Here is a 27,905-nt window from a genome sequence, read left to right on the forward strand (position 1 = left end):
AGAAACAAAACAAAACCCAAAAAAAAAATTAAAGGAAAGAATTGGCAGTGAATCAACTTGCCTTAAAAAAACAAACACAATTGTACTGGGTAAACTTATCTTTTTAAAACAAATGATATACAAAAACAATTGCATAGAAACATTTCAAGCACAGAGTCACATAGCTGGTTAACCAAGGCATTTAAATGTGCTGAAGTGTGCTGCTATTAAAGACAGCCAGTTCTGGAGATGTTAATGTTGTAAACGGGAGGAAAACAGTCATAAACTGGTGGAAAAACAGTCAGTGTCCTTGCTTTGAGAGAATCTCAACTTTAGGAACAGCTAACAAAAGCTATTTGTTCTTTTAAAAAAGTATTTTGTGTGACAGCTGTAACAGTCTAAAGAAAGTAGTTCAAAATGCCCAGATTTCTCAAATTACAGCAGATGTTTGTTCGTAGGTTTCACATCAACATAGGCACATATTTTAGAATCTGTTCACAATCACGACTTTTTGGTCCATTTAAGATGTGATGTATTACTTGACTCCACAAAACTTAGTGAAATAAGTCTTCCGAAGGTGGTGCATAAGAAAATCCAATGAATGCATCATCTGCTTCCAGCACACTGGCATTTATGATATTATAGTCAGAAGAAATACAAACAGAATAGGGTACCATCTCGTCTGTAAACGCCAAGTCAAAATTCTTAATATCATCTGGACCAGCCTAGGAAATTAAAAAGTATATACACATTACAATACAGAAATGTAGATCTTTACTTTTTAATTCTGTGGTTCCTACATTAGTTCAACCTGGGAAGATCTACCCTTTTAGCAAAGCAATTGAGTATACTTGGCCATTACTACTACTATTAATTTTTATTTTATTAATAGCTCCATATGAAAATCTTCTAGGGTCCTTTTTGTAGTTTATTTATTTTGTTTTATACCTCCGCCCTCCTTCTTGAAGTTATTTTGTTTGCATTGTTCTCTAACTATATAATCCTAGTCCTACTGAATGTTTCATTGATTGTATTATGTTGCATGGCTGCACTTTTATATCCCATAGTATGCCTTGAAGTGCAAACAGACTATAAATAAATTTTAAAAAGTGGCCATTTTTGCATTCTGCAATTTAAAACAACTTAAGTTTAATTCTTCTTCAAAAATTATTGTATTCTGATTTCTCAAGATAATATGAAGAATTATACCTACCACATTAGGGTTAAATGGTGGTGAGATCTTTTTTTGAAGGAGGTCAGTCCAGTTGAGAGATTCAAAAAAGGGATGCCTTTGAATTTCAAGCTGAAATATAAAATAAAGATATATGGTCATCTTAGACATGCTATATACAGTTGCCTGGAAAGCATCAGAAAGCTTTCACTGTCCACTTTATAATCTTTATATTTTGCTAGAACTGCATACTTTAACTGAGATTGATTCCCCAGTCCTCCACATGAGTGGTGGACTCTAATCTGGTGAACTGGGTTGGTTTCCCCACTCCTACACATGAAGCCAGCTGGGTGACCTTGGGCTAGTCACAGCTCTCTCTGAACTCTCTCAGCGTCACCTACCTCACAAGGTGTCTGTTGTGGGGAGGGGAAGGGAAGGTGATTGTAAACCGGTTTGGTTCTTCCTTAAATGGTAGAGAAAATTGGCATATAAAAACCAACTCTTCTTCGTTTCAGAAGGCAAAGGTCTTAGAGAAGCTCAATTTCATTGTCTGAGTACATAGTTTTTTTTAATAGCTTTGCAATCTGTGCTACAATACTTGACTACCTGTAGTGGATCACTATAGCTTGACATGAAAACACTGGAAATGTTGACCCCACTTTATTAACTTTTTTTTTTGCTGTCAAGTCACAGCTGACTTATGGCAACCCCATAGAGTTTTCAAGGGAAGAGACTTTCAGAGGTGGTCTGCCTTCACATCACGCCCCTGGTATTCCTTGGTGTTCTCCCATCCAAATACTTGCCAGGGTTGAGGCTGTGAGTGTGTGACTGGCCCATCCAGCAAGTTTTCACTGCAGAGTGGGGATTTGAACCTGGGTTTCCCAGATCCTAGTCTGACACTAACCATTACACCACAATAGCGCTCTGTTTTGATCAACTTAGTGCTCTTTTAAGAACTAAAATCAAAAAGTCACGTGAAGAACAGAATCATATTGACTGAGCTGTAAATCCTTGCACCCCCAGCTCAAATACTGTACCTACCACAAACTCATTAAGCTGATGTCTCTTGATACCTCAGCTCAGCATTTGCAATGAGACTAGAAACAGACTATCCTAAAAGATCATTGTAAAGATTATTGAGACAATATATGCGAAGTGTTTTGAAAATGCCGTGCTCTGTATAAATAAATATGCACTATTAATTATACCAATTATGACCTTTTACCCATCTGCTTTACAGCAGTACAATCCTTCAAATGGACTGTAATCTACACATAAGGACAGCAACAAGTTTTCTGGCTGAGAAAATCAAGCCCAGATCCACAGAAATTAGTTTAGTTTACTTAGCATTCAGATTAATGGAATTTAGGCATAGTCCTGCCTAATCTTTCCAATTGATTTCAATATGAGTTGAGTAATTTTCTCAGGATTTTCACCGGTGTGTTGATTTTTTTATTGTATGCAAAATATTTTTCTTAACACCAATGAATCTGCAATTTCAACAGCACAGCTCAGTGCATTTGTAGTTACCCTGTTATTTGAACAGTAACAGCATGCTATATTAAGCAACCGTAACAGTTAGCCACATTGGGAAACATATTTTATTTTCTGGAAGAAAGAGCAGAAGACAAACTCAAATAATTTTAAAACATTTCCTGTCAAGCAGATCCCACTTTTTATTATTATCACGGTAACTGATATTTTTAAAAGACATGCTGACATGTAGAATTAGATATTCTCAACTAGTAGGGTTATGGCACTAAACTGACATATTTATGTACTAACAACTTGGCTTCACAACAGACATATTACATACAAAGTCTTCTTTAGCTCCAAGTCGTTTTTGCCGTTTTTTCTCCAAAAGCCCTTCTAGAATGGACCATGCTGTTAGACTGATGCCTGGCCTTAAATGGAGAGGTTTGTGAAGAATGTTTTCATACATTTCAGAGACATCCCGGCAGTAAAAAGGAGGCTAGAGAGAAAACACAATTAGAAAGCTAAATAAGATTGAGGGCTTATTTGAGGTATATAGGTATAAATCTGATATGGTATAAAGAGGTCTACGTTTGGAATGATCCTCCATGCCACATTCAAGAAAGCTCACTTTAGAAATCACCTTAAAGAACATGAGCAGCCACTGGACTGCACCATCCATATAGTGCAGCGAGTCCATGCCAAGAGAGGCTTATTCATAGAATTATAGAGTTGGGACCACCAGGGTCATTTAGCCCAACTCCCTGCACAGTGCAGGAAATGACTGTCCACTCTGGAACTCACTTTCTGTGGAGTCTCACTGAAGTTTAACCCTATTTTACAAAGTACTGTCAGATCTTCTTTTTGGGAAAAGCTTTTAATGGTTTGGAATTAAACTCATTGTAGTCTTACTGATTTTTGTAACTGGATTGTAGTTTTTGAATTGCAACTCATCCTGAGGATGTACCAGGATAGAAATAAATAAAGTTCTTAGTAGATTATTTGTCATGTTTGAGTAAGCACGGCACAAGGCACAAAACTTTCAGCCGAGAGGCACTTTCTAGGGCATATTTGGTTTCCAGAAAGTAACCCCAACCAAACCGCTCTAAAATACAAACTAGGCAATAGTAGGAAGTCTCCAACTCATTACTGTGGGAGGACAATAACTTCGTTCTATTTGACTGTTTTTGTCGCTAATAACTTTTATCCCATATAAAGATTTTCAGTGATATTCTCAGGTCAATGCTTATGGTATTCCAACCAGTATGTTCTCTCATTGTCTCACCTTTACAAACAAAAATTGTGTGTTACATGATTAACAAGTACCTTCACCAGCATGACCATGCTTCCTTTTATTAGGTAAGAAAAATATACTGAAAGTGAAAAAGGAAAGGAAAGATGGGGGTGGAAAGAGGCAAAAAAAATATATATCCTAAATGCTGGAAAATGCATTTCCATGTATGTATTTAAAAACTGGATAGAATTCCTTTTACTTTGGTGTCAAGACAGGAATGGTCTGGGAAGATAAGCGTCTCCTTATCTGCATCTTCTGTAACCTGCATTGCATCCCACCAGAGCGGCAGCAACAGCTGGTTCGACACATTTTGCTGCCCCAAAAGTGTCCACCTACCATGCTGCCCCAACAGGCTCGAAGTCCTGCAGACCAGCAGCAGTTGCATAAGTGGGGTGAGTCACGCCTACACCCAACATGGACTCCAAGGCAGGCCACCTCAGAGCCCAGCAATAGCAGGAACAGGGGATGCACACTTCCTCCTGTGCAGCCCACCTGGGATCCCATCTTGGAGCCCAACAGCAGCAGACAGGGGTCTCCTCCTGTGCCACCCTTCCCAACACCTCTGCAGCCCATTTGCACCCAGGCAGCAGTGACACGTGGCTGATGGAGGGTGACAAGTTATGCATACTATGCAGGATGCCTCCCTCCACACCATGCCAGGGCCCCCTGCCAGTCCAGCACCCCGAGTGGCCGATTAGACTCTGAACCAGTTCTGAACATGAGACAGTGGCATGAACCTGCTCTCTTGCCTGGGGGTGGGGGTGTAGCATCATGAGAAGAGGCACGTGCCTTCTCTCCTGTCACTCCTGCCTCAGACGCAACCAAAATGGGCTGCAGAGAGAGCCTTTGATCATGTGGGCACAACTACTGGAGGAGGGTGCCTGGGGTGCCTCCCTAGCCTGAGCTGGGGGGGAATGTGTGGTAAAAAGTGGCTAGAAGGGGAATGTAACACCTGACCATGTAGCAGCCCTGCTTAAAATCCAGAGCTTACCAAGGGGGCACTTCCCTCTGTATTTAAAAAAATGCAGCAGTCTCAGCAGCTTACAGGTAGAGCACAATTACAAAAATCCTCTTTAGAAATGGAAAGCAAAACAAAACTGCTGCCCTGTCTCCTCATGGCTGGCAGGTTCTTCTCTCTGCAAGAAAGACGTTTCAGGTGCATGCTTTCCTGGCAGGTATCACACCTATCCTCTCTGCTCCATCACACTGTGTGCTGCAGCTGGCCATCTAAATCAAGCAGCCCTGGACTGCATCAGACGCAACAGCTGCCACCTTAGATACAGCCTAGCAGAGCTGGCTGCTTGACTGTGATCTGGCTCCAGTCTTAGGTGCTCTAGCAGGAAGCACTGGGTGAGCGCCTCCTTCAAAAAGGCTGCAAAGGCAACTGGATGGAAGCTGAGAACGTGCAGCCTCAAGCTGTGCTGCAAAGAACCAGCAGTTTCTCCCTTACCACTGCTGCTTTTCCAAAACATCGGCCCACCGGGAAAACTACTGACGATATAAACGGAAAACAGGAATGCGTTGCTAACGTCCTGGACACTGATACTGGCAGCCTCTTCTAGCTTGTTCCACTCTGTTCGGCAATGAATAGCATCACTGCCGCTTCAGTTGTCGGTTTCATTCGTGCTGTGTGATATCATCTGTTTCCACTAGAAAGCTAATAAAGGTCATGTTAGGTTTGGAGCAACTAAGTACCCAAAAGCGACACAAAGCCAAAGCCATGTGACCCGTCAAAACAGCCTGTTCACAAATATGTGCAACCCCTGATGTCATATTTGTAATAATATTGCTAATAGGAGCTATCCTGTTGGATCAAACATCTAGCCCATCGCATCCAGCATCCTGTTTACAACACTGACCGCTCACATGCTTCAAATGCTCCCAGGAAACCATGAAGGCATCAGCCCTCCCTGCTGTTGCCTCTCAGCAACTGGTATTCAGGAAATTGCTTTAGATACATAGTATGAAAAACATTAAATACCTACCAGACCATAAAGCATTTCATACAAAACAGCACCAAGGCACCACCAGTCTACTGTATTATCATACGGTTGCTTTCTGATCACCTCTGGGGCCAGGTACTGTAGGAGGAAAAGAAAATATGAGCAATGCTGTTGAAAAGTAAGTACTGTACAAATCATTTCACGGTGCCAACAGACTCATTTAGAACAGGGGATCGCTACGTGTGTTTTGTCCAGTAATCTACTTCTTCTTAAACTGTGATGAAAAGGAGCCTTTCGGCACCTCAGAGGCTAATAGATAATGTGGAAGTCTAAGTGTTCATAGACTAGAGCCCATTTAATGAATATGATGAAGTCCATGAAATGTATGCTTCAATAAATCTGTTTAGCTTCAGTCTTTGCATGCCCTAAGATTCTTTTCTTCTTTGCCAGATTAATATGGCTATCCCACTGGAATTTATAAACAATGGTGGTTTTGTAGATTTTTCATACCTTAAGAAGAAGAAAAAACTGGTCAAGAGAAATTTATAGTCCAATCCTAAGAACATTTGCTTGGGATTAAGCCCCACCGGATAAACCTGAGTAGAATTCTGAGCAGACATCCTTAGAATTGCTCTCATAATACTCACATCTCAGTCCTTAACCTCACTGAAAGACTTCTTAAACTCACAACAACCAGGTAATTGTAGCGGCATCTCATGATAACTATGCATGCTACGTTTTGATTTTATGGAAATATTAACACAATAAAAATTAACACACTATCTTGAAACCCCAAACTATGCTACAAGAATAACATTCCCCTCTTGAATATGCAGTTTAAATTCACTGCTTTATAGGGCTTCATTTGATTTATTGTTTTCACTTGGTTGAAAAGGAGAGCTGTTGGTTTTCAGCTAAATTATTCCATTTTGCCAACTGGAAAGACGCCAAATTACTGTGCCACTGCCAAAACAAAACAAACAAAAAAACCCAGACAAGTTTTTTAAGGTTGGGGGAGGGGGGTTGTCATACCAAATCAGCAGCTTGTTATTTGGCTTCAATTGACTTTTTATACCTTGTGCATCCTAAATTTTACCTCCAGCATGGTTAATTCAAGGACTATCAAGTCTGCTCTCAATCTTTAAGGAATCTGTGTATTTTAGCAAGTTTTAGACAAACATTTGGACTAATGCTGGGATTTGTTGCTATAATGGGAGGATTCCATTTTTTTTACTTCTTCCTCCCAGAACGCAAGGGGTACAACCTGACACCAGCACCACATTTAATCTGTATGCTTGTTCAGCATTTTACAAAGAATGCTGAATAGAAAAGACCTTAATATCATGGCCTGAAAAATCTGTCCCCCTCTATTTTTCTAACAGCCAGCCTGAGGAAGAGTTGTGAGAATGTAAAAGCTTGCAGACTGTTGGGTCTCATTTAGGTTTGTCCTAATAAAAGTTATTACATGGCTTTTGTTCCTGTTTTTGAATTTTACTCTGGACCAATCCAACTAGTCCCAACTCTCACCCCCTTTTTGGTTTCTGATGGCAGCCATCACGGCTGCTTTTAAGTACAAAGCAAAATAATCAAAGAACATACTACTGCACATAATGAACAATTTGGCTCTACACAGGTGCCCCTCCCCACATACAAATACTTACTGCAAAATAAACCAAACTTCTTTTCAAGGAACAACTTACTTCTGGTGTCCCACAAAATGTTGCTGTGGTGTCAGAAGTAGCCATTCCTTCTTTACAAAGGCCGAAGTCTGTTAACACAACATGCCCCTGCATAGAAAACAGAGATTATACTGTAAAACTATGTACAATGTTAATGACAGAGCTCTGGGAAAATAGTAGAGTTTTAATGCTTACCACTGAATCTAGAAGAATGTTTTCTGGTTTCAGATCCCTGGTTATGAGAACAATAACCTTAAGTTAATGTCTTGCTACAGTCAAAACCTAAATTAAATAAAACTTCCAGCAACAGAAAAATATTTATACTCTGCTGTATCAATCTTTTAAAAAGCAATCAGCCCTCTGGGTAAAAGAGGAGACTATTACTTGTAAGAGTCAGAAGTAAATGCATGTTGTATTAGTAAAGTGTTTACATTAAGTTTGTGGCCATCTTTATCATATAGATCAGGGGTGTCCAAACTTTTTTCAAAGAGAGCCAGATTTGATGAAGTGAACATGCGCGAGGGCCGACCATTTTGCCTGACATTCTTAATTAAATTAATTAAATGCAAATTAACTATTTTATGCAAAGTTTATTGCAAATGGCATACTTATATGCCCATAACCACAGACTGTACCACAAAAAACCATGGCTACATTCCTTCCTTTCCCCAAAACCCCTTTAAGCTCACCGGACGTCCCCAGCTTCTAAATCTCCAACCTTCCTTCTGTAGGGAGGGAGCAGGAACTCTCCCCCCCCCCCGCTCATGTGCCTCTCTGGGACTGTTGACTCTCTCCCTTCAACCATGCTGGGGGTATTCTGTCCTCCCCTCATCTGAGCCAGGAAATAAACTGGTTTTCATTCTCATGGAGTCCAAGATTCAAACACTCTGACATCTCCCGTGCAGGGAGGAATGTGGAGTTTTTCTCCCCATGAGAGCCAGCGTGGTGTAGTGGTTAAGAGCGGTGGTTTGGAGCGGTGGAGTCTGATCTGGAGAACAGGGTCTGATTCCCCCACTCCTCCTCATGAGCGGTGGAGGCTAATCTGGTGAGCTGTATTTGTTTCTCCCGCTTCTACACACGAAGCCAGCTGGGTGACCTTGGGCTAGTCACAGCTCTCTTAGCCTTACCTACCTCACAGGGTATCTGTTGTGGGGAGGGGAAGGCGATTGTAAGCCACCCTTAAGTGGTAGAGAAAGTGGGCATATAAAAACCAACTCTTCCCTTCTTCTTTCCTTCTGACCTCTTTGCTCTCTGCTCGGGGCTTTGACCTCCGGAATGAACACGGGTGTCCTCTGCAGACTCGGCCCCGTCTGAACGCACCTCGTTTCCAAACACGATACATGCCAGGAGTCATTTATTTCCCCCACCCCATCCCTTCTTTCAAAGCAGCCACTTGCCTTGGAGAGAACCTGCTGGGGGGTCTGACTCCAAACACTCCCTGCCCCCAAATCCAGCCCCCTCTCCCCCCTGCCTTTCCTTGACTCACAATCCCCCCACTCAAGACCCATCCAGTCTCTCCCCTCCTCCCTCCCACCCACCCTGCAAATCTGGATCCCTCGCGAGGCCTCCGCAATGCAGGGAAGGGGCTGCATCTCCCCCCCACCCCAGCCTTCTGCAGAGAGGAAGGAGGAAAAAGTAGAGCCAGACGGAGCAGCCCCCCCACTCCCAGGCTTTTCGGTGTGTGTGTGGGGTGTTTTTCCTCTCCTGGACTGGGGCTGGCCTCTGACCTCCCTTGCATTTCCCTTCCCCCCCCCACCTTTTCCACCCTCGAGTCCCCCCCAACCCATCCTCAGGATCCCCCTTGACCCACTCAGGAGGAGCTGCTGCTGCTTTTCCATGCGTCAGAACAACAAAGGCCGCGTCCCCACGCACGGGCTCTGGGTAAGAAGGAAGTGGCCTCTCTAGGGTTTCAGACTCACTGGCCTTCATTATGGGGGGAGGGGCTGAGACAGCCAATCGAGGCGACCCTCCGCCCAAGCGTCGCCCCCTCACTCGGGGATGCAAAGCACAGGAGTAGCCCCCACGCGCCCCCTTTTCTCTCTCTGCAAAACGGGCTGGGGGGCCGTATTAAACCGGCCCAGGGGCTGCAATTGGCCCCCGGGCCGGACTTTGGACATGACTGATATAGATCATTACCTGTATACAATATTTATGGAGTGTAAGTAGCCCAGTGCACTGGCTATTTCAGCAGCATAAAACCTGGCCCTGTGTTCAGGAAAGGAACGTTCTCTTTGCAAATGAAAGAAGAGCTGTAAATATGCAAAGCACACATTCAATTAATATGGGCACTTAAAAAAGTAACAGATAGCGTCTCTCTCAGCAATACACTGTATGTGGCTGAGTTTCCTATGAACAGCTATCAACACAGCGAAAATAGATTCTGTGCACAGTAACTCCCATCCTTCCTTTAGTCATTTCCTCCTTTTGTCACCTCTGTCATTCTGCATGCTTTAGCTACAGCTGATTGATAAAACTAGTGAATCAGAATCTGTATTTAAAATCTGTTGGGGGGTTAACTAAAAGTGCTATGGGGTGACTAAAACTGGTTGTGTCAGATGCTGGGAATCTAACCTTTCACCCCGCCCCCAACAAGAAGACAGTAACTAGTTTCACCATAGCAGCAGACTAGCTAATGCATGTATATGGTGCAACAATATAGTGGTCTTTACAGAGGTCAACGGTCTTGCATTAACTTGCTGCAATTTATTATCACAACGTCTGTCTTAAGTGGAATCAAATAATTGTTTCTGCCAATTTAGCGGGCATGATTCTTCCACCAGAGAAAGAAACCCAAAAACATACCTACCTCCCCTCCATTAACAAAATCCAGAACAAAGTAAAGCTTCTCTGTAGTTTGGAATGAGTAATGCAATCCCACTAAAAATGGATGTTTCACATTTTTCAACAGCACATTACGTTCAGCCATAATGTGTTTTTGCTGCAAGGAAGTGAAAGGTCAATAAGTAAATAGGAACAATTTTGTAATTGGAAGGAAAGATAAAATATCTAATTTCCTTTTACCTCTTTCCTGTTGAGAACAATTTTCTTCTGTAGTACTTTAACAGCATAGAATTTCCCATCCACTTTTCTTTTTGCAAGAAGAACCTAAAGAATGTGCATAGAGAAGGACAGTTAGTTCTGGTACTAAAACATTATATTAGAGGAAGAACATTATTTGACCAATCATCATTATTTCACGATCTTTTCATGTAGTTCACATTCCCTTCATATCACCAGTAGAAAGGAAAATTTTCCCCAAACAATTAAAGTTTGACTGGAATGAAATAAAAATAAATAAATAAGAATGAAGCATACCTTGCCAAAGCTTCCCTTCCCAATAACTTTCAGGAAGTCAAAATCTGTTGGTTTAGCACTAGAAGGGATTCAGGATAAAGAGGGTCATTTAGGGTAGTCAAGAGGGTGAGGATAGTAACTATTTTGTTTTATACCCAATGGCAAAATAGTCTGACCAGTATCCCACTATTTTGGATTTTATTATATTTCTATAATATATAATTTATATAATAAAACATTTCTGATGTCTCTCTCGCTTCTTCATTCTTGGTGCTTGCTTCCATTCTTCACAATCACAATTTATATTTACCAATTTAGCGTCTCTTATTCTGGTTTCTTTTCAGTCCTGTTCAATATTAAACATTCCACCCCACACCTTTTGTATATTTCTCTTCACTGTGTTTTTACATTTGTTTTGCTCAATATTTATTTCCCTAACTTCTAAGAGGTTAATCTTTTCACTTTAGTTTTTCACTAAGTTGACACAGGGAGAGATTTTCTTGGTATTAAACTAGAAAATTTCCTCTTTCTCAGACTATTCAAAATGGCAAATAAGTAGCTTTTTAACGGATTCATGGTTAACAATTAGTCTTACATTTGGTTTATATTTAACTAAAACCTACTGAGGATTTCCAGATGGTCCCAGGTTGATATTCTGTGAGGTAGAGTTTAGCTGTTGAAAGGAAAAGGGGGAAAAAAGTCACATCAACGTTTTATATATTTTATTTGTTAGCAGAACTTTCCTGTAGATGTTAGATGGTTTCCAAAAGAACCAATGAAATTGTTATTAATAATGCTTCCTCTCATAACCTGGTTTTCTAATTAATGCAGTTCCAGTCACTGCTGGGATATTCTCAATGCAAGTGAGAAGCGTTAGGAGTGCAAATTGCTTTCCCCCATTCAATTCTTTTTCCATACAAGTTGTCTTATTTTTAAAACAAAGTAGACTTTGCTCCTATGTTTTCCACTTAGCTTTGTGTGCTGACCACCAGAAAAGTTAATATCATCACATCAAAACAAGCCGTGTCTGACAAAGGAAAAGTAACTGTTAAAACAAACACTGATAAGGATTTGGAAGTAACTTCAACAAACATTAACTATAAATTTAAATATATTGAGTGTTTCATTCATGTGCACTTCAAAGGTTTACATATAAAGATCCCACGCCGTTTCAAGCTCCCATAGGCAACTGACTGGTTAGTAAACTACAGAAATCTCTTCAGCAAATTTAGTCAAAAAAAGTCTGATCCAAGTCTTTCTAGTCTATTTTTGTTGTAAGATTTACTGACAGCCACCGCTCTCAACAATATATTCAGCTAAATGTAGATAAGATACTGAAACGCTGACTCAAGAGAGAAAACAAGCACCAAGAGCATGTTGCCATTCAGCATTTCTTTAGAAGAGAGAAGTTATCCAGTTGGCTTTGATGATACAACAGTGTGTAACTTTCACATTTAAAAAAAACCCGAAACATGTTTATTTGACACATGAAGCTGCCTTATACTGAATTGGTCCATCAAGGCCAGTTCTGTGTACTTAGATTGGCAGTGGCTCTCTATGGCCTCAAGCAGAAGTCTTTCACATCACCTACTACCTGATCCTTTTAAATGAAGAGGCCAGTGATTAAACCTGGGACCTTATCACTGAACCACAGCCCTTCCCAGAAATAATAGCTATGCGATGTTGGAGCGACTAACTCACACAATATTATGGTTCCTTTTCAATTAACTGGAAAAATCACAATCTCACATCAAGTTTGCTGCTCAGATATCACATTGAGAAGATCACTCATATGAGAAGGTGGTTTCATACCCCCCTGAAAGTATGAAACTGGTATATATATCACTGTTATAGACTGAAGGATTCATGGAACTTTAATTATATGTCTTTTCTGACCAGTTCTCTGAATTGATATTTAAGAAGTGTATCTTTGAATCTATTGTAGTATGTACTCATCCAACCTAACACTTCGTAGATTATAGCTGGTTCCATGCTATACTTTTCCACAATTAGCTGCAGGTAGAATTAAAATTGGGGAGGGGGCTCCGCTAAACACTTATAGTAGTACTGTATTTTCCATAAAAATCTAGCAGTTACTCTCCCGATGGACAATATCTTGTCATATGTTTACTTCAAAATAAGTCCTGCTTCTTCTTGTAACTGTTCATTCATGCTGAGAAGCAGAAACCACTAAAAAAGGAAGGAGAAAACTTAATTACTGGTAGTTCCTGTTCACTTGCAGTGGCTATGACAATCCTAAACTGATCCTTAATAAGTTTTGATCAGAATGCATGTTTGTGTATTAATGACTGCTGTTCACTTTGCAGCCTGAACAAGACTGCAATTGCAAAATTACCATCATGAGGAAAAACATTAATGAGCAATCGCTTGGCTGCAAAAAAAACAACCCAGGAAGTGTCCCTACTTCCCAAACAAGAACAGATTAATGATCATGACCCCTGTGAGTGAACATGAAGTAATTAGTAACACTGAGAAGCAGAAACAAAGAGGGAAAGCAATTTTTAAATTGATAGCGACTATAGGAAGAATTTCTATTTGCGAATCTACACTAGACAGGCTGCAATTGCATTTTAAGTTTAAAAAAGTCACTACAAATGATGTCCAAAAAGGAAAGGGGTAAAAAAGGAAACCCGCAGAAAACACTGGAATTCAACTGGCTGGCAAGGCATCATTTGGATCTCTATAAAAACCAAGCCTACTTCCACATGGCAAGAATTCTCTGTGATGCTCAATAGCACTGTAGAATTATTATTCCAGAACTGTAGATAGATTATACATGGATCTTGATCTTCAGAACAATACATTACGAAGAGGAGACAGTGAAGTATGTGGCAGTAGTTACACAGTTCACTTAAAGTGAGGAAATTACCAAAATATGTTTAAGAAACATTTTGTTCCCGGTACTTGTGTATCTTAAGATATTTTGTAACTATTGCCCTGGTTGCCCTCAAGATAACATATTCTCGCAATTATGAAGTAACAAGATTCTAAGCCTTCTTGGCAGATTGTCTCAGAGTCATTTGTTAGTCTACTCTAAATTCCTTTTCTGGTATGTTGTAAACTCCACATGACTGAAGAAAATAACTAGCTTTCTTCTATCATAATCTCATTAAGCAGATCTATCAAATGTTAAGGTAACTAGAGGGACTAAAAGCAACTTTCAAACATTTAACTACCTTGTAAGGGAAGCAAAAGATCATGGTTTATATCAAATATATAACACCCCCCCACAAACTCTGGAATATGTTAAGTGTAGCACCAGGATATAGCAGCAGTATCAGGACAATATAGTTCTCCTTCCAAGACATGCAGCATACAGCTATATCACTCTGTCTTCCACACTTGTGTAAGAGCACAGGTAAGATGTTGGTGATGGAAAGCTGGGCTCCGACTCACCTTAGAGCCCTGATTGCAGGCTCATGCTTGGGAGCAGGCTAGAGGTGGTGCCGGTTAGCAGCTGTGAGCCGAAACAGACAAGCGAGCAGCTGTGGACTGCTGCAGGTGGCAGCAGGTGGTACCGTGCGCCCGGGGATTCCCTGGCAGCATGGCCGGCTGCGTGATTTCCCCTGGCTCCAAGTGATTTCCCCCGGCTCCCGCCCTCGCCTGACCCCGGGAACTTCAAATGGGCCAATCACGGCCGAAGTAGTGCTGGGGTGGGGCAGGCAGGGTAGCTGGACCTGGGTGTTCTCATGCATGTCCAGCTTCCCTGTATATAAAGAGGCCCCGCTCCACCAGTTCTTCAGTCAGCTTGCTTTTGTCCCACCCACCCTCCACTTGATGTTAATGGTTTGTTTCTTGTCTCAACTTTGGGTGGTTTGGCATGGGGCAAGATCTTGTGTGGGGGGAAAGCCAACCTGTGTGCCCCCTTTTTCCCAAGCTGAGGATCTCAATAAGGGATTTTGGTGGAGCCCTGGACAATAGGGACTGCCAGGGACAAGCCCTGGTGCGGGGGGCAGTCATGGACATGCCCACCCGGTGGGGGGCTGTTAGAAGGGTCTTCCACCAAGTGGCAGTGGACCCCCCAGTGGGCTTCCGTTTGAATGGGTCCCAGAGAACTGCTATCTCAAATCGGTCCCAACAGGCAGGCTGGGAGTAAGGCGTGTCAGCCAACGGTGGTTGGCTGAGAGGGAAGGATCACACCCCTATGCAATGCTAATGCCCGGCTGCTGTAACCAAAATAAAGTTGTGGCCATTTTCTCAACCACTGGACTTCAGCATTTTGTTTGCATGGAACAAGGTGGACGCAAAGAGTTCATGTTGGTGATGAGAAGCCATGTTGGCGTTGGGGTCAACATGGGGGGGAAGTAGGCGGATCCAGGCACTGGGTCTGCAACTTAGTAACAATTCTCTCCCAAGAGATGATATCTCCAAACCTGGACACCAGGGTAACTATTATGGGAGAGAGTGATGAGCCCAGCTGCGGCATGCATGACAGAAAAGCAGCTATGTAATGACAACTGTCTCAGTAACCATTTCTAAGTAAGCATCTGCTCATAGGCATTGTCTTCTGAGAAAAGTACTTGGGAGGAGCTGAATGGATTTTGAAAAACAGTTCAGTGGTGGACTATATGGCTGGGAATCCCAGTGTTCCATTCAAGGGGTGGAGTCAGAGGTTTCCTCAGGCTAGGTCCCGAAAGGAGCTACTCCACTCCCTCAAAAAACTGCTTAGCAAGTTTCCTGCCTGCTGTGCTTAGGATTTTGCTGCCTGGAGTGGAATTGTTGAACTCTAGTCTTGCTGCCTCTCTTTCCCACCCAAAGTCATTACCAGCAGGACTCCTAAATAATGGCTGCTACTAAATATTATTGAAGGCTTTCACGGTCAGAGTTCATTGATTCTTGTAGGTTATCCGGGCTGTGTGACCGTGGTCTTGGTATTTTCTTTCCTGACGTTTCACCAGCAGCTGTGGCAGGCATCTTCAGAGGAGTAACACTGAAGGACAGTGTCTCTCAGTGTCAAGTGTGTAGGAAGAGTAATATATAGTCAGAAGGGGGTTAGGTTTGAGCTGAGTCATTGTCCTGCAAAGTATTAAAGGCAATGTGCTAATCATTGTCCTGTAAGTATCAAGATAATGTGCTAATGAGGGTGTGATATGTTAATATGGAACCATTGTATCCCAAACAGGATACAGGGTCTTATTCCAAGACACTGAAATACTGGACAATTCTACCAACTATTTTGTCAGATTGCACAGAGAAGCCATTGAAATTCATAAACATCAGCACAACTTTAACAGAAAAGAAGAGAGTTTAAGAATGAATAAGGCTTGGCTTCCTGTCCTGAAAACCTCCAGACTAACAAAGACTACAGTCCGCAATAGCCATACGGATTAGCTTAGGATTTCACATGTTAACAGATCACTTCAGGATACAATGGTTCCATATTAACATACCACACCCTCTTTAGCACATTATCTTGATACTTACAGGACAATGATTAGCACATTACCTTTAATACTTTGCAGGACAATGACTCAGCTCAAACCTAACCCCCTTCTGACTATATATTACTCTTCCTACACACTTGACACTGAGAGTCACTGTCCTTCAGTGTTACTCCTCTGAAGATGCCTGCCACAGCTGCTGGTGAAATGTCAGGAAAGAAAATACCAAGACCACGGTCACACAGCCCGGATAACCTACAAGATCCAATGGCTGCTACTGTTGTTGAGTTAGCTCTTTTTGCACTGTGAATGCAATTTGAACAGTGCTGCTTATGGGGCATAAAATCGTGTAAGCCTCGCTGCAGGGGAAGCAGATCTCCACCACACCATCGGATTGGGACATTGGTGTACACTTAAAAAATTGGTCCATAATGGATTTTGAAGGATCCAAAGACTGAGATTATGTGAAATACAGCCTTTAAAACTGCAAGACAATTACCGATGAGGACGGAGAGCAAGGTCTTGCTTCACTTTCTTTGTAAATACAACACAATGTAGAATGATCATTAACAATGGTGCAGAAGAAGAAGGGCAATTTCATGAACCTCCCCCCCCCCCCATGGGTGGGGATTCTAACTGCCATCAAGCCGTTAAGTCTATAGTGTGGCAGAAGCAGCCCTGACACACCTCACACCCAATCTGCATTTATTTATTTATGTAGTTATTTATTTTTGAATTCATATACTGCTCTTTCCCAGCCAAGGCTGGACTCATAGTGGTTAACATAATTAAAACGTCGGTTAAATAAAACAATCAGTAATAATTCAACATGTAAGTTTACATTAAAACCATAAATTCCTAAATCTAAAATCCAGCTGGAGCCTAATTCATGGCACACAGGGCAGCAGCCAGCCCAGGAAGGAATGTTCAGGATCCCCAAGTTCAAACCCAGATGGAATAGTAGAAAGAAAGGGGGAAGCGAGGCTAGCTACGATGGAAACCGTAGCTGCCCTCAACCATAGGCCTGGCAGAACATCTCAGTCTCACAGGCCCTGAGGAACTGCATCAGGTAGAGACTTCCACCAGGCCAGGGCCAGGGTTGAACATGCCCTGGCCCTGGTTGGGAAAGCCGGACACTTTTTGGCCCAGGGATCACCAGAAGGTTGTTATTCATTGAGCATAACTCTTTGGGGGCATACCAGGAGAGGCATGATATCTGCTTAGTGACCTCATTAGTCCATGGGATTGGTGCTTCAAAGTAACGTATGCTCTTTGCCCTATTGCTGAGGCTTCACCAGTGAAATATGCCCTTTGGCATGTACATATGGTGTACACTGAGGGAGTCTGTCTGCTCTCACATGGGAGATTGCCATGTAGAAGCCTGCCCTTGCTGAAACTGAAAACAACTTTGCTCAAGCTTAATTCTAACATGCCTTGAAGACCTAAGTGGCAGAAAAGTGGGGCATAAACGAAGAGAGGCACAAAAGTATTAGTATAACCCGCTCCTATCTAAAAACAGACCGCTGTTATCCTTCTAGCAGAGGATGCCACTGATCAGTTACCTTTTGACTGCTCCTTTCATCCTCATCTTCAGATGGATCAGACTGGTGCTTTGGATTATCCATCTGAAGAAATGCTCTGACGTCTGAGCTAAAAATGGCAACGAAACCCATAAATTATAAAGTACAATTTAATTATGCCACTTCGTAAGCTTTTCTATTCCACTATAAATTCTTACAGACACAAAAATCATCACCACCCTGCTTTTCAAATCAATAAGCAGAGGCGGCAAGGGTGACACATAAAAACAGAAAGAACACAGAAGGGAAGTTCTTGTGACTTGTTATAAGAGAGAAATTATATTAAAGCAGGTAGTTGTTCAGTTAGTTCTACCAGCTCTGAAATAATCTAAGTTTCCCCTTCTACCCCGACAGCACAGGCTAATTAAACCACCTGCACAGGGTCACTGTGCTCCTCATTTTTGATGGAGTTCAGCTGAGCCTTACTGACTCAGTTAAGAACCTTGGGGTTATACTGGACCCAATGTTATTGCTGGAGGAGCAAGTTAACACAGCTGCAGAATGGCTCTCTCCCAACCATAACATAACCTTAAGTCTAATAAGGATGATGAAGAAGAATAGTTGGTTTTTATATGCCGACTTTCTCTAACTTTTAAGAAAGAATCAAACCGGCTTACAATCTCCATCCCTCCCTCTCCCCACAACAGACACCCTGTGTGATAGGTAGGGCTGAGAGAGTTCAGAGAGAACTGGGACTAGCCCAAGATCATCCAGAGGCTTCATGTGGAGGAGTAGGGAAACCAAACCGGTTCACCAAATTAGAGTCCCCCGCTCATGTGAAGGAATAGGGAATTAATCCTGGTTCTCCAGATTAGTGTCCACTGCTCTTAACCACTGCACCACGCTAGCTGTTGGATTTTATGGCCCTCAACATGAGGAGGCATGATTTATTATTTAAAACATTTTTATGCCACCTTTCCACCTGATCAGAGTCCACAAGGCGGGACACTTGAAAAAAAAACATTAACACATATATTTAGGGTACTAAAACAATGATTTCAGCAGCAATCCTCCGAGTGCTTACTCTAGAGTAGTCCAATAAAAGCATAAGAACTGTCTTGCTGGATCAGACCAAAAGCCCCATCTAATCCTATACTGTCTCTAACCACGATTAGCCAGATGCTCCTCACAAGTTCCGGAGAAGGGTGTGATAATGATTAACCAGCCACTGTTTTTGTGCATTATCTGGTAAAAAGTAGACTATTAAAATCATCTTATATTGGATCACTCGGAAGCAATTTGTGGATTAAGGTTTCCATTATAGGGTATGTCACAAATCCTCTTAACCAAATGTCCCTGATGGGGGGGGGGGGGGAATTAAGTACACTTACTGATTGCATAGCTCTGGCTGTCGTACTAAATTTTGAATGAATTCATTCAGCCCTGCTCTTCTTTGTTTAATGAAGTCTGAAAGAAATATATATATATATTAGGAAAAGAAAAATAGAGTTTGGTTTCTACATCCTATTTTTAAAAAAAAGATAAATTCACACTGAAATCAGAGGAACAACAAAACCATGCATCATCCTGAAAACTGGAAAGCCTGTTGTTGATTCTCTAATCGTAGACACTTCTTGGTCCTATGCAAGTCAGTGAAATGTACATATGGTTATTGAAGGATTAATGTTCACACACCAGGGGGATTTTTGGCTTTTCCAGAGTCCAGTGTGAAGTACTAGGGAAAATGCAAAGTTGTTTAACCTCAGTTGTGGAGGGAACACAAATCCTCTAAGGCCACCATCTGTACACAACTGCATTATTGGAACCTACCTTTTGATTAAAACTATGCCATATTATATGTGTAGCAAAGGAAGAGATCACCATGAGAGATCAAGGTTGTCAGCAGAAATGCAGATAGTAGGGCAACTTCTTCCAGCAGCTGCACATCAAGCTAGAAGAAGCTACAGAATGGCTCCCCTTCTAAGCAGAGTACTGATCAGACAGCTGAGAGAAGAGAAAGGACTACTAGATGGAAGGAGTTACAAGGTTTGAATGATACATGGCTCATTCTCGGTCAGCAGGTATGGTGAGCCCCACTCTCACCTGAGACCCGAATATATGAGAAATTAGGGCACTCTCCATCATCAAACAGTGGGAGTGCCTGAACAAACCCACATGTAATGCTTTGGATGCCTTCTTCCTTTCTATTTAAACAAGACTTTTTTGGGGGGGGGGGGAAACGATCAGTACATTTTGCTGGGCCACTGGACTGCAGATTTAGAACCTGTGTGACAGGACAAACAGGGGAGAAGTTTCTACAAACTGGGGGGGGGTAGTTTGATCTCAAAGTATTATGCAGTTTACTACTAACATTCCCCTTTCCACCAGAATAAACACAATGTTAATTTTTTAAAAGGGATCCAAGGGGAATCAAGGGAATTACAGGCCAATTAGCCCAAATCCGTGAGATAAATCAGTGGGTAATAAACCAGTGAGTAATAATTCTTTTCCATAAATCAGTGAGTCGTAGTTCTTTTAAATAATAACTGAATCAATTGCTACTATGTCATTCCCAATGGAGGAAGAATCAGCATGGCTTCTGCAAAGGAAAGTCTTGTCTCACCAACATTTTGAAATTCTTTGGGCATGATAGCAAGCATGTAGATAACAATGAGCTGGTAGACTGTGTATGCTTTCTAAAAAAAAGGTTTCAACAAAGTCCCTCACCAAAGGTTAGCAATTGCAGGACAGGAGGATAAATTATCTCATGGATTAGTAGCAGGTTAAACAACAGGAAGCACAGGACAGATGGACCATTTCTCACAGCTGAAGGAAGGAAGCAGTGGGATCCTCTAGGGATCTGTATTAAAAGCTGAGCTACTTAACTTGTTCATAAATGATTTGGTGCTCAGCAGTGAGCACCAAAGCATTCAGGATGGTGAAAAGCGATACAGATTTTAAAGAGCTCTATGAGATCTTCTCAAAAAGCAGGGTGAGTACACAACGACGTGACATATTTATTTATCAATCCCTTTTCTAGCCCGCCCTCCTCAGCAAACTCAGGCTCAGGGCGGCTCACAACAAAATAATTCAACAGTATAAGACATATAAGCAATTTAAAACAAAACATCTAATCGGTTAAACACAGATTTAAAACAGCCCCACAATCCTCATTAAATATAGAATGATATAATAGCATATTGATGCCCAGACTCCTGGTATCTGAGCATAAACACACCGATGGTGCCCATTGTGTGGTAAAATCTGGGTTTAGTAGGGCCTGTGGGCAGTCAGGCTCCCCCTACATAATAAATAAAATAAGGAAGATGGTAGAGAGAAAAGCGGGGGGTGGGGGAGAGAGGTAGGGAGGCCAGCGTAGATGTAAACCGTATCTGTCCTCGGCCATATGCCTGGTGGAATAGCTCCACTTTACAGGCCCTGCAGAACTCCCTGAGGTCCCGTAGGGCCCTGGTCTCACTAGAGAGACCATTCCACCAGACAGGGGCCAGGACAAAGAATGACCTGGCCCTGGTTGAGGACAGCCGGACAGACTTTGGGCCAGGGACCACCAGCAGATGTTGATTTGACGAACGCAGCGTCCTCCCGGGGGGGGTGGGTGTACCAGGAGAGGCGGTCTTGTAGATACGACGGTCCCAGGTTTAAAGTGTAAAGTGAGGCACATTCAGGCAAAGAAAAAAAGCCCCAAATCACCCTCCTCCCCTTTTACACTGATGGGACCTGAACTGGTTGGTGACTGAACAGGAAAAGCGATGGGTTATGGTAGACGGCTCAATGAAAAATGTTGACTCAGTATGTGGCAGCAGTGAAAGAGGCGAACTCCATGCTAGGGATGATTAGGAAAGAGACTGAATTTCCAACAACCACTGCAATGCCTTTGTATAGCTCTATGGTGTGGTGGCCTTTGGAATACTACGTACATTTCTGGTCACCCCGTCTCACCAAATATATTGCAGAGCTGGGAAAAGAGCATAAAAGAGCACACAAGTGATAAAAGGGTTGGAGCATCTTTCCTACAAAGAAAGGCTGAAAAATCTGAGGCTTTTAGAAAAAAAGATTAACAAGTGAAACCTAATAGAGGTTTATATAAGTATGGACAGTATGGAGAAAATAGAACTTTATTGATTTCTCCCTCTTCCAAAATTAGAAATAGTGATTGGGGGTGGGGGGAAACAACCAACGAAGCTGATGGGCGGTAGACTCTGGATGGACAAAAGAAAGTACTTCACGCAACGCATCATTAACTTGAGGGACACACTGCCACAGGATGTGGTGATAGCCACTAGCATAGGCAGTGATTTCAAAAGAAATCAGACACCTCCACAGAGGATAGGTCCATCATGGCTATTAATTATTATCCTGCCTAAGTGGATCATTGATATTCAGAGGTAGAATGCCTCTAAATACCAGCTGCTCGGGAGGCAATAATAGGGGAAGGCTTGGGCCTCCTCCGTCTCTCCTGCTTGTGGGCTTTCTGGGATGTCTGGCTGGCAGACTAGAAGTACCGCTGGTCTGGCCCAGCAGGGTTCAAGAGAGAGCCAGCGTGGTATAGTGGTTAAGAGCGGTGGTTTGGAGCGGCGGAGTCTGATCTGGAGAACCGGGTTTGATTCCCCACTCCTCTACATGAGCGACAGAGGCTAATCTGGTGAACCGGGTTAGTTTCCCCACTCCTACACATGAAGCCAGCTGGGTGACCTTGGGCTAGTCACAGTTCTCTCCGAACTCTCTCAGCCCCACCTACCTCAAAGGGTGTCTGTTGTGGGGAGGGGAAGGGAAGGTGATTGTAAGCCGGTTTGATTCTTCCTTAAGTGGTGGAGAAAGACGGCATATAAAAACTTCTTTTCGTATGCTTAAACAACAGCCCTACCCTGTGCTACATGGCAAGTTGCTTTTGATTCTCAGGGGAAATTTTAAGGGGGAAATGGTCAAAAAGGCCTTTAAGGTATGTCTTGAAGATATCTCAGTATTGGACCCATAGAACTATGGTGTGGTTAATTACCATATCATTTCTTGTACCTTTACTGAGGTGACAAGTGGTGGTCAAATATTGCTTTTCAATGTACAGCGAGTTAAAGCCACCATTCATAATTTTATTGTATTCTTTAGGAAAGTAATAGCATGAGTGGCTGCCTGCAAAGTTAGAATGAACAGTATTTCAGCCCTCTCATTCCCCTTGTAAACAATTGTAAATTATCAGCTCTTGTTTGGGAACAGAAAGAATGCCAAGAGAGAGCAGCTGGCCAACCCAGAACAGGAAGCAATTAAGCAAGCTGAAAAGAGAAGGGAGGAAGTGTGAAAGGACAGTAGCCCTGAGAAACCTCAGTAACATTTACATTTTATTGTTATGGCCATTGGCCAGCACATCAGTAACATTTTGATTGGCCTTATGGTATAGCCTGTCCTGATCTGGATAGCCCAGGCTAGCCCGATCTTGTTAGATCTCAGAAGCTAAGCAGGGTCGGCCCTAGTCAGTATTTAGAAGGGAGGCCCCCAAGGCATACCAAGGTTATGATGCGGAAGCAGGCAAACCCACTTCTGAACGTTTCTTGCTTTAAAAACCCCAAGGGGTCGCCTTAAGTCAGCTGTGACTTGACAGCAAAAAAAAGAGAAAAAGTATACCCTGGTGCTACAATTGTGTTTTTTTTTTTTATTGCCACACATGAGACATGGAGGGGGGGACAAACACAGAAAATTATGGAATGCAATGAGCAGCCAACAGTGTCTGGTCTCTCTGTTAAACCAGAGCGTACAAAAAACAACTCTAGACTAAACCACAAGCATAAAATCACCCATGCTGTTGATTGTGCAGTCCAACAAGGTATTTTCTAATAATTATATTGATAGCATTTACAATTTAACTTTTTTCTCTTGCATGCCATTACTCATTCATCTTCTTTTCTTTAGTGTGTGTTATGTGTCTGGCAGTCAGCTAGGGCCTTGACTGGAAGGTAAGTCAAGTTGACATCTTCCTCTGCAGAAATGGTCAGAGAAAGCAGCAGTCAGGCACTGCAGTCTGGCAACACTCCATCCCAAGTTATCATTCCTTTACATTTTGAAAATTAGGCAACATCAGTTTCCATTTGTCAACACTACCAACAAGTTACCAATATGTCCAAGTGGCATATGCAAAAAACCCCCTAAAGAATCCCAGAATGCATCTGGTATGTGGTGTTTAGTACGTGCGTGGTGATCTCCTTGTAGGGTTTGCCACCTGCCTAGAAAGAAAAAAGGTGTCCCATCCCTTTAAAAGAGGCTTGTTATTTACAAAGGTAATGTTATTTACCTCTATGCCATGAAAAGTTCAGCTGCCCATTTCTATACCTTAAGGGGCAGGATATTTTTCTCCAGTACAGCTGCTAACCTAAAAGCACAAGCGTGGGCCACTTACCTGGATCAAAATTGTCTCCAAATATTCTTTTAGCAGGAATCTTCAAGTTCATAGTGGGAAACTGTTTCCTTAGCTGAAATAAGCAACACACAATGAAGCTTGACTGCAGATTACAGGTGACTTAATTGTCAGTGAATTGTCAACTCAGTTGAGTGGCAGAGGGACCACAGAAGTGCCCGCCAACGGGAGCAGAGTTGCATTTACTTACTGTATTATATAGTTTATCAAACTCAGCATATCGCCTGAAGACAAACCACTCATTTCTGCCAACTGAGACCAAAACTTTGTAAACCTGTAGAGATAAAAAAACAAAAAAAATATTTAGAACATCTCTCCAGACACTTGCTTGAGGCAGCAAATACAGATACTTTTAAAAACAAACCTCCTTCCTACCTTTCATAGATGCAAACGGTCAATAATCTCTACCTATAGAAATCTCTACCTCTGGTCATTCACAGGTACTTGGTTTGAATTACATTCTAGTGTGTTAGCCTTGTCTTGTCTTAATTCTTTCACTCTTTGGATAAAAGGACCCTTGTAAGCCAATCCTTACTACACAGAAATATGTAAAATTTTGCTTTTGGGAAAGATCAGTGAAGACTGGGTGGCTGTTATGTTTGCCCCCTCTGCAGCTATTTCCTCCCCTTACCACTGAGAGGTTTTGTGGTTGTTGTTGTTGTTTTAAAAAATCAGCACTAGAATATCAATTTACCATTGTAATAACATGTGCAGCAGGTACTCTGAATTCCCAGCTTTCATTTTTTAAAAAGTAAGACTCAAGCTCCTTCCTTTGTGAAGGTATGCCTTTGCCCTTCCTGCAGGGGAACGAGCTAGAGACTTACATTTTTAACAAAATGAAAGCTGGGGATTCAGAGAACCTGTTAATCTATTGTTAACAATGATATATTACTGCAATATATTAATATCAATTTTTTTAAAGCAAAAGCCCCAGTAGCTGCCCAGGGGTTGCAGGTGGCCACTGATGGGGGTCTGATGCAGCTAAATTGCAAGGAAACCTGCCATGTGCAAGCCCCATTGCTGCTGCGCTTTATCAGCAATCACACCAGCAACGGGGAAACGACACAAGCCCATCCCCATGTAGAAATCACCCATGGCTTAACTTCCTGTCACTTCTCAGTCTGGAAAAACCACATGGACTGAAGCCACCTTGGAAATGTCCCAAGAAAGAGCACTATACATATAATGCCTGCAAACGTTATATCCTATCCAGATATACATCTAGCATCAGTATACAAATGTATACAGTATACAAATGTATTTTTCATATACTTTGCCATTTTTGAAGTTTTCTGCTTTCTGCCTTTTTAAATACCATGTAAATTTCTCATTTTCCTTTTATAGTAAAAAACTTTTATTGACTGAATATAAACCTGTGCAGTTCATACTCTGCCTATCCATGTCCATGCTTTGGATATGTATACCAGGTTGTGTCCCTGTCCATATCAGAGATTTTTTTTAAGAGTGTTGAGAAGACATCTTCATAAGCATTTAAAATCGAAATGAGTGAAGTATTAGGTGCCACCAGTCCACTGTTTGAAAAGCTGAACTGGTGCTTGTGGTTTAAAGAAGAAATTGACTTTTGGTTGGGTCAAAGACTTATGACAGCCTGGCTAAGCATGCAAAAATGTGGTCTGGAAAGCACTCTGCATACTCTCAGAAACGACGGCTCCTGCTCACTTGGGGCCGGGGTTGTGGGTCCGCGACGGGATCCAGAGGTCTGGCCTGATTTGGCCTGGTCCGTTTGGGATGGGGGGTGAGTTCGGGAGAGGGCCACTGGCGGCACACCTCTCCTCCCTGGCTCCTGGCAGCTACAGCTGCCTCTTGGGCTGGAAGCGGCGGCGGCGTGCTGGCAGTGGCCCGCTTCCCTCCGTGCCCATGCGGAGGAAATGGCGGCAGCTGGCTGGGTGGCCAGCCGCGCGCTGGAGTCAGCGCCACCCACTGTTTGAATGGGCCAATCAGGGCCCTTGCACCTGGTTCCTCCCTGGCCGGCAGCAAACGGACCTGAGAGTTTCTCTCAGGTCTGCCGGCCGGGTATTTATTGCCAGCCCCTTCCTGGCCTGGCCAGTCCTCTGCTGACTTTGTCCCGCCCTCCCTCCCTATATTTATGGTTTTAATTAATGTTTATAATTCAGTCACAACTTTAAGGTTGGCAGTTTGGGCATGGGACCCGGATCCTGTTGGGGGAAAAGCCGGCCTGCGTGCCCCGTTTTCCTATGCTGAGGACCCCAATAAGGGGTTTTGGGGGACGCCTGGAGTTGGACATGCCCAGAAGGTGGCTGTGGGGATGGCCTCCTCTCTAGTGGCAGGGGACCACATAGTGGCTGCCGTCCAAGTGGGTCCTGGATACTGCCATCTCAGGCTGCACCCAGCAGGTGGCTGGGCGCAGGATACATCAGCTGGCATGGGGTCACCTGATGTCAGGATCCTGCCTCCATGCTTGCCAATGCCTAATGCTGTAACTAATAAAGTTGTGGCCTGATTCAATCCGACCATGCTTGTATTTGTAATTTGTGCTGCTTAACATGTATTTGCATTTGGTCGGGGTTTCCAGGCAATGTTGGGTGTCATGGGCGGGGGAGGGTTACCCCGTGGGGGGCCTGGGCCTCTGGATCCCCCATTGGCCCGGGCCCACAAGCTGGGATCTCCAGCACACTGATCATACTAGATTTAGCAATCTACAAGCCAGTTAGGCACCCTTTGTGCCAAGGTTTAAAAACCCTAGTGGAATATCCCTGATGAGATGGCACTTGCCACCACCTTTTATGTATGTAATTAAAGAACTTCAGACCATTCTAAGTATAACATCTGCTACGGCTGTTATCAGGTACTGTTTCTTTCCCTTGTAGAGATTACAAAAGAGGACTTAACAACACTGCAACTAAAAATAGATGCAAACCTTGGACTCAGTCCAAAGGTATTTACATTCTACTGATGAAAATAAAGCCCAACATCATAATGAATGTCCCCCAGCTTTATAGAGAAAGTGCTCATTAGAATACAAGAACAGGGCATGTTTTTTGAAACAAGAATTGTGATATCATCTCTTCAGCCCAACGGAGTTGCGGGCACAACCCGCAATAATTGTATTTCTTTATCTGATGAACGTGGTTAACTACATTGACGATACACAGAAGACGGTCTGATGCCAAAATTACATGCACAATATATATACAAATCACAGAGAGAGGTTTCTGGGAAGGGCTGGGGTGAAAGCACAGGAAACAATGAAAGGAAAAACAAGAGCATAAAAAGGAACACAGAAGGGAAATAGTGCAGTTTAATGTGTTTTTTTAAAGATGTGTGTATGTTGGAACTTTCTGATTTTAAACTGTAGATCATAGCCACAACCTTGATCTCAGATGGAGGCATGAATCTTTAATGATATAAAATCTGATAAAATCCCTAGGGGGCTGCACATTTTTATTCTGGCATGTTTACAGACTCAGACAAACATACTAGCTGTGGCAACTGGTCTTGTGCAAAGAACAACAGCTCAATAGCAACAGAATGTAAATGTTTTATGTTTAAAGACTTACTGTGAATCTCTTTTTCTTCACTCTATGTTCATCAGAGCTTGGGATGCTAACACTCGGGCAACTTTCCTTGAAATCCATTGGCTGTTTTCTTTGGGCAAACAATCCAGTATAGCGAAATGAAGTAAGTGTCAGCAGTATTGATCCAAAATGTGCAGCCTTGCTTGGGTCAATTTAAATTCCATCATGC

The 27,905-nt window shown here is 42.6% G+C and overlaps 1 protein-coding gene across 2 annotated transcripts; it reads right to left on the reverse strand.

Moving 5' to 3' along the window:
- SGK3 (serum/glucocorticoid regulated kinase family member 3) lies at positions 1-27,905 on the reverse strand. Of its 2 annotated transcripts, XM_056854822.1 has the most exons (16): positions 27,719-27,905; positions 24,370-24,453; positions 24,162-24,234; positions 19,147-19,222; positions 17,798-17,885; positions 11,457-11,506; positions 10,855-10,912; positions 10,561-10,644; positions 10,346-10,477; positions 9,676-9,788; positions 7,735-7,771; positions 7,561-7,647; positions 5,903-5,998; positions 2,967-3,122; positions 1,193-1,282; positions 1-704 (listed from the first exon to the last, which is right to left on the reverse strand). In XM_056854822.1, the coding sequence occupies exons 1-16, from the start codon at positions 27,794-27,796 to the stop codon at positions 534-536; spliced, it is 1,473 nt and encodes a 490-aa protein (XP_056710800.1). In that variant the 5' UTR covers positions 27,797-27,905; the 3' UTR covers positions 1-533. The 2 variants fall into 2 exon arrangements, with proteins under 2 accessions (XP_056710800.1, XP_056710801.1); XM_056854823.1 differs by lacking the exon at positions 10,346-10,477.

This window comes from Euleptes europaea, chromosome 8, assembly GCF_029931775.1.
Source record: "Euleptes europaea isolate rEulEur1 chromosome 8, rEulEur1.hap1, whole genome shotgun sequence".
NCBI lineage: Eukaryota > Metazoa > Chordata > Lepidosauria > Squamata > Sphaerodactylidae > Euleptes > Euleptes europaea.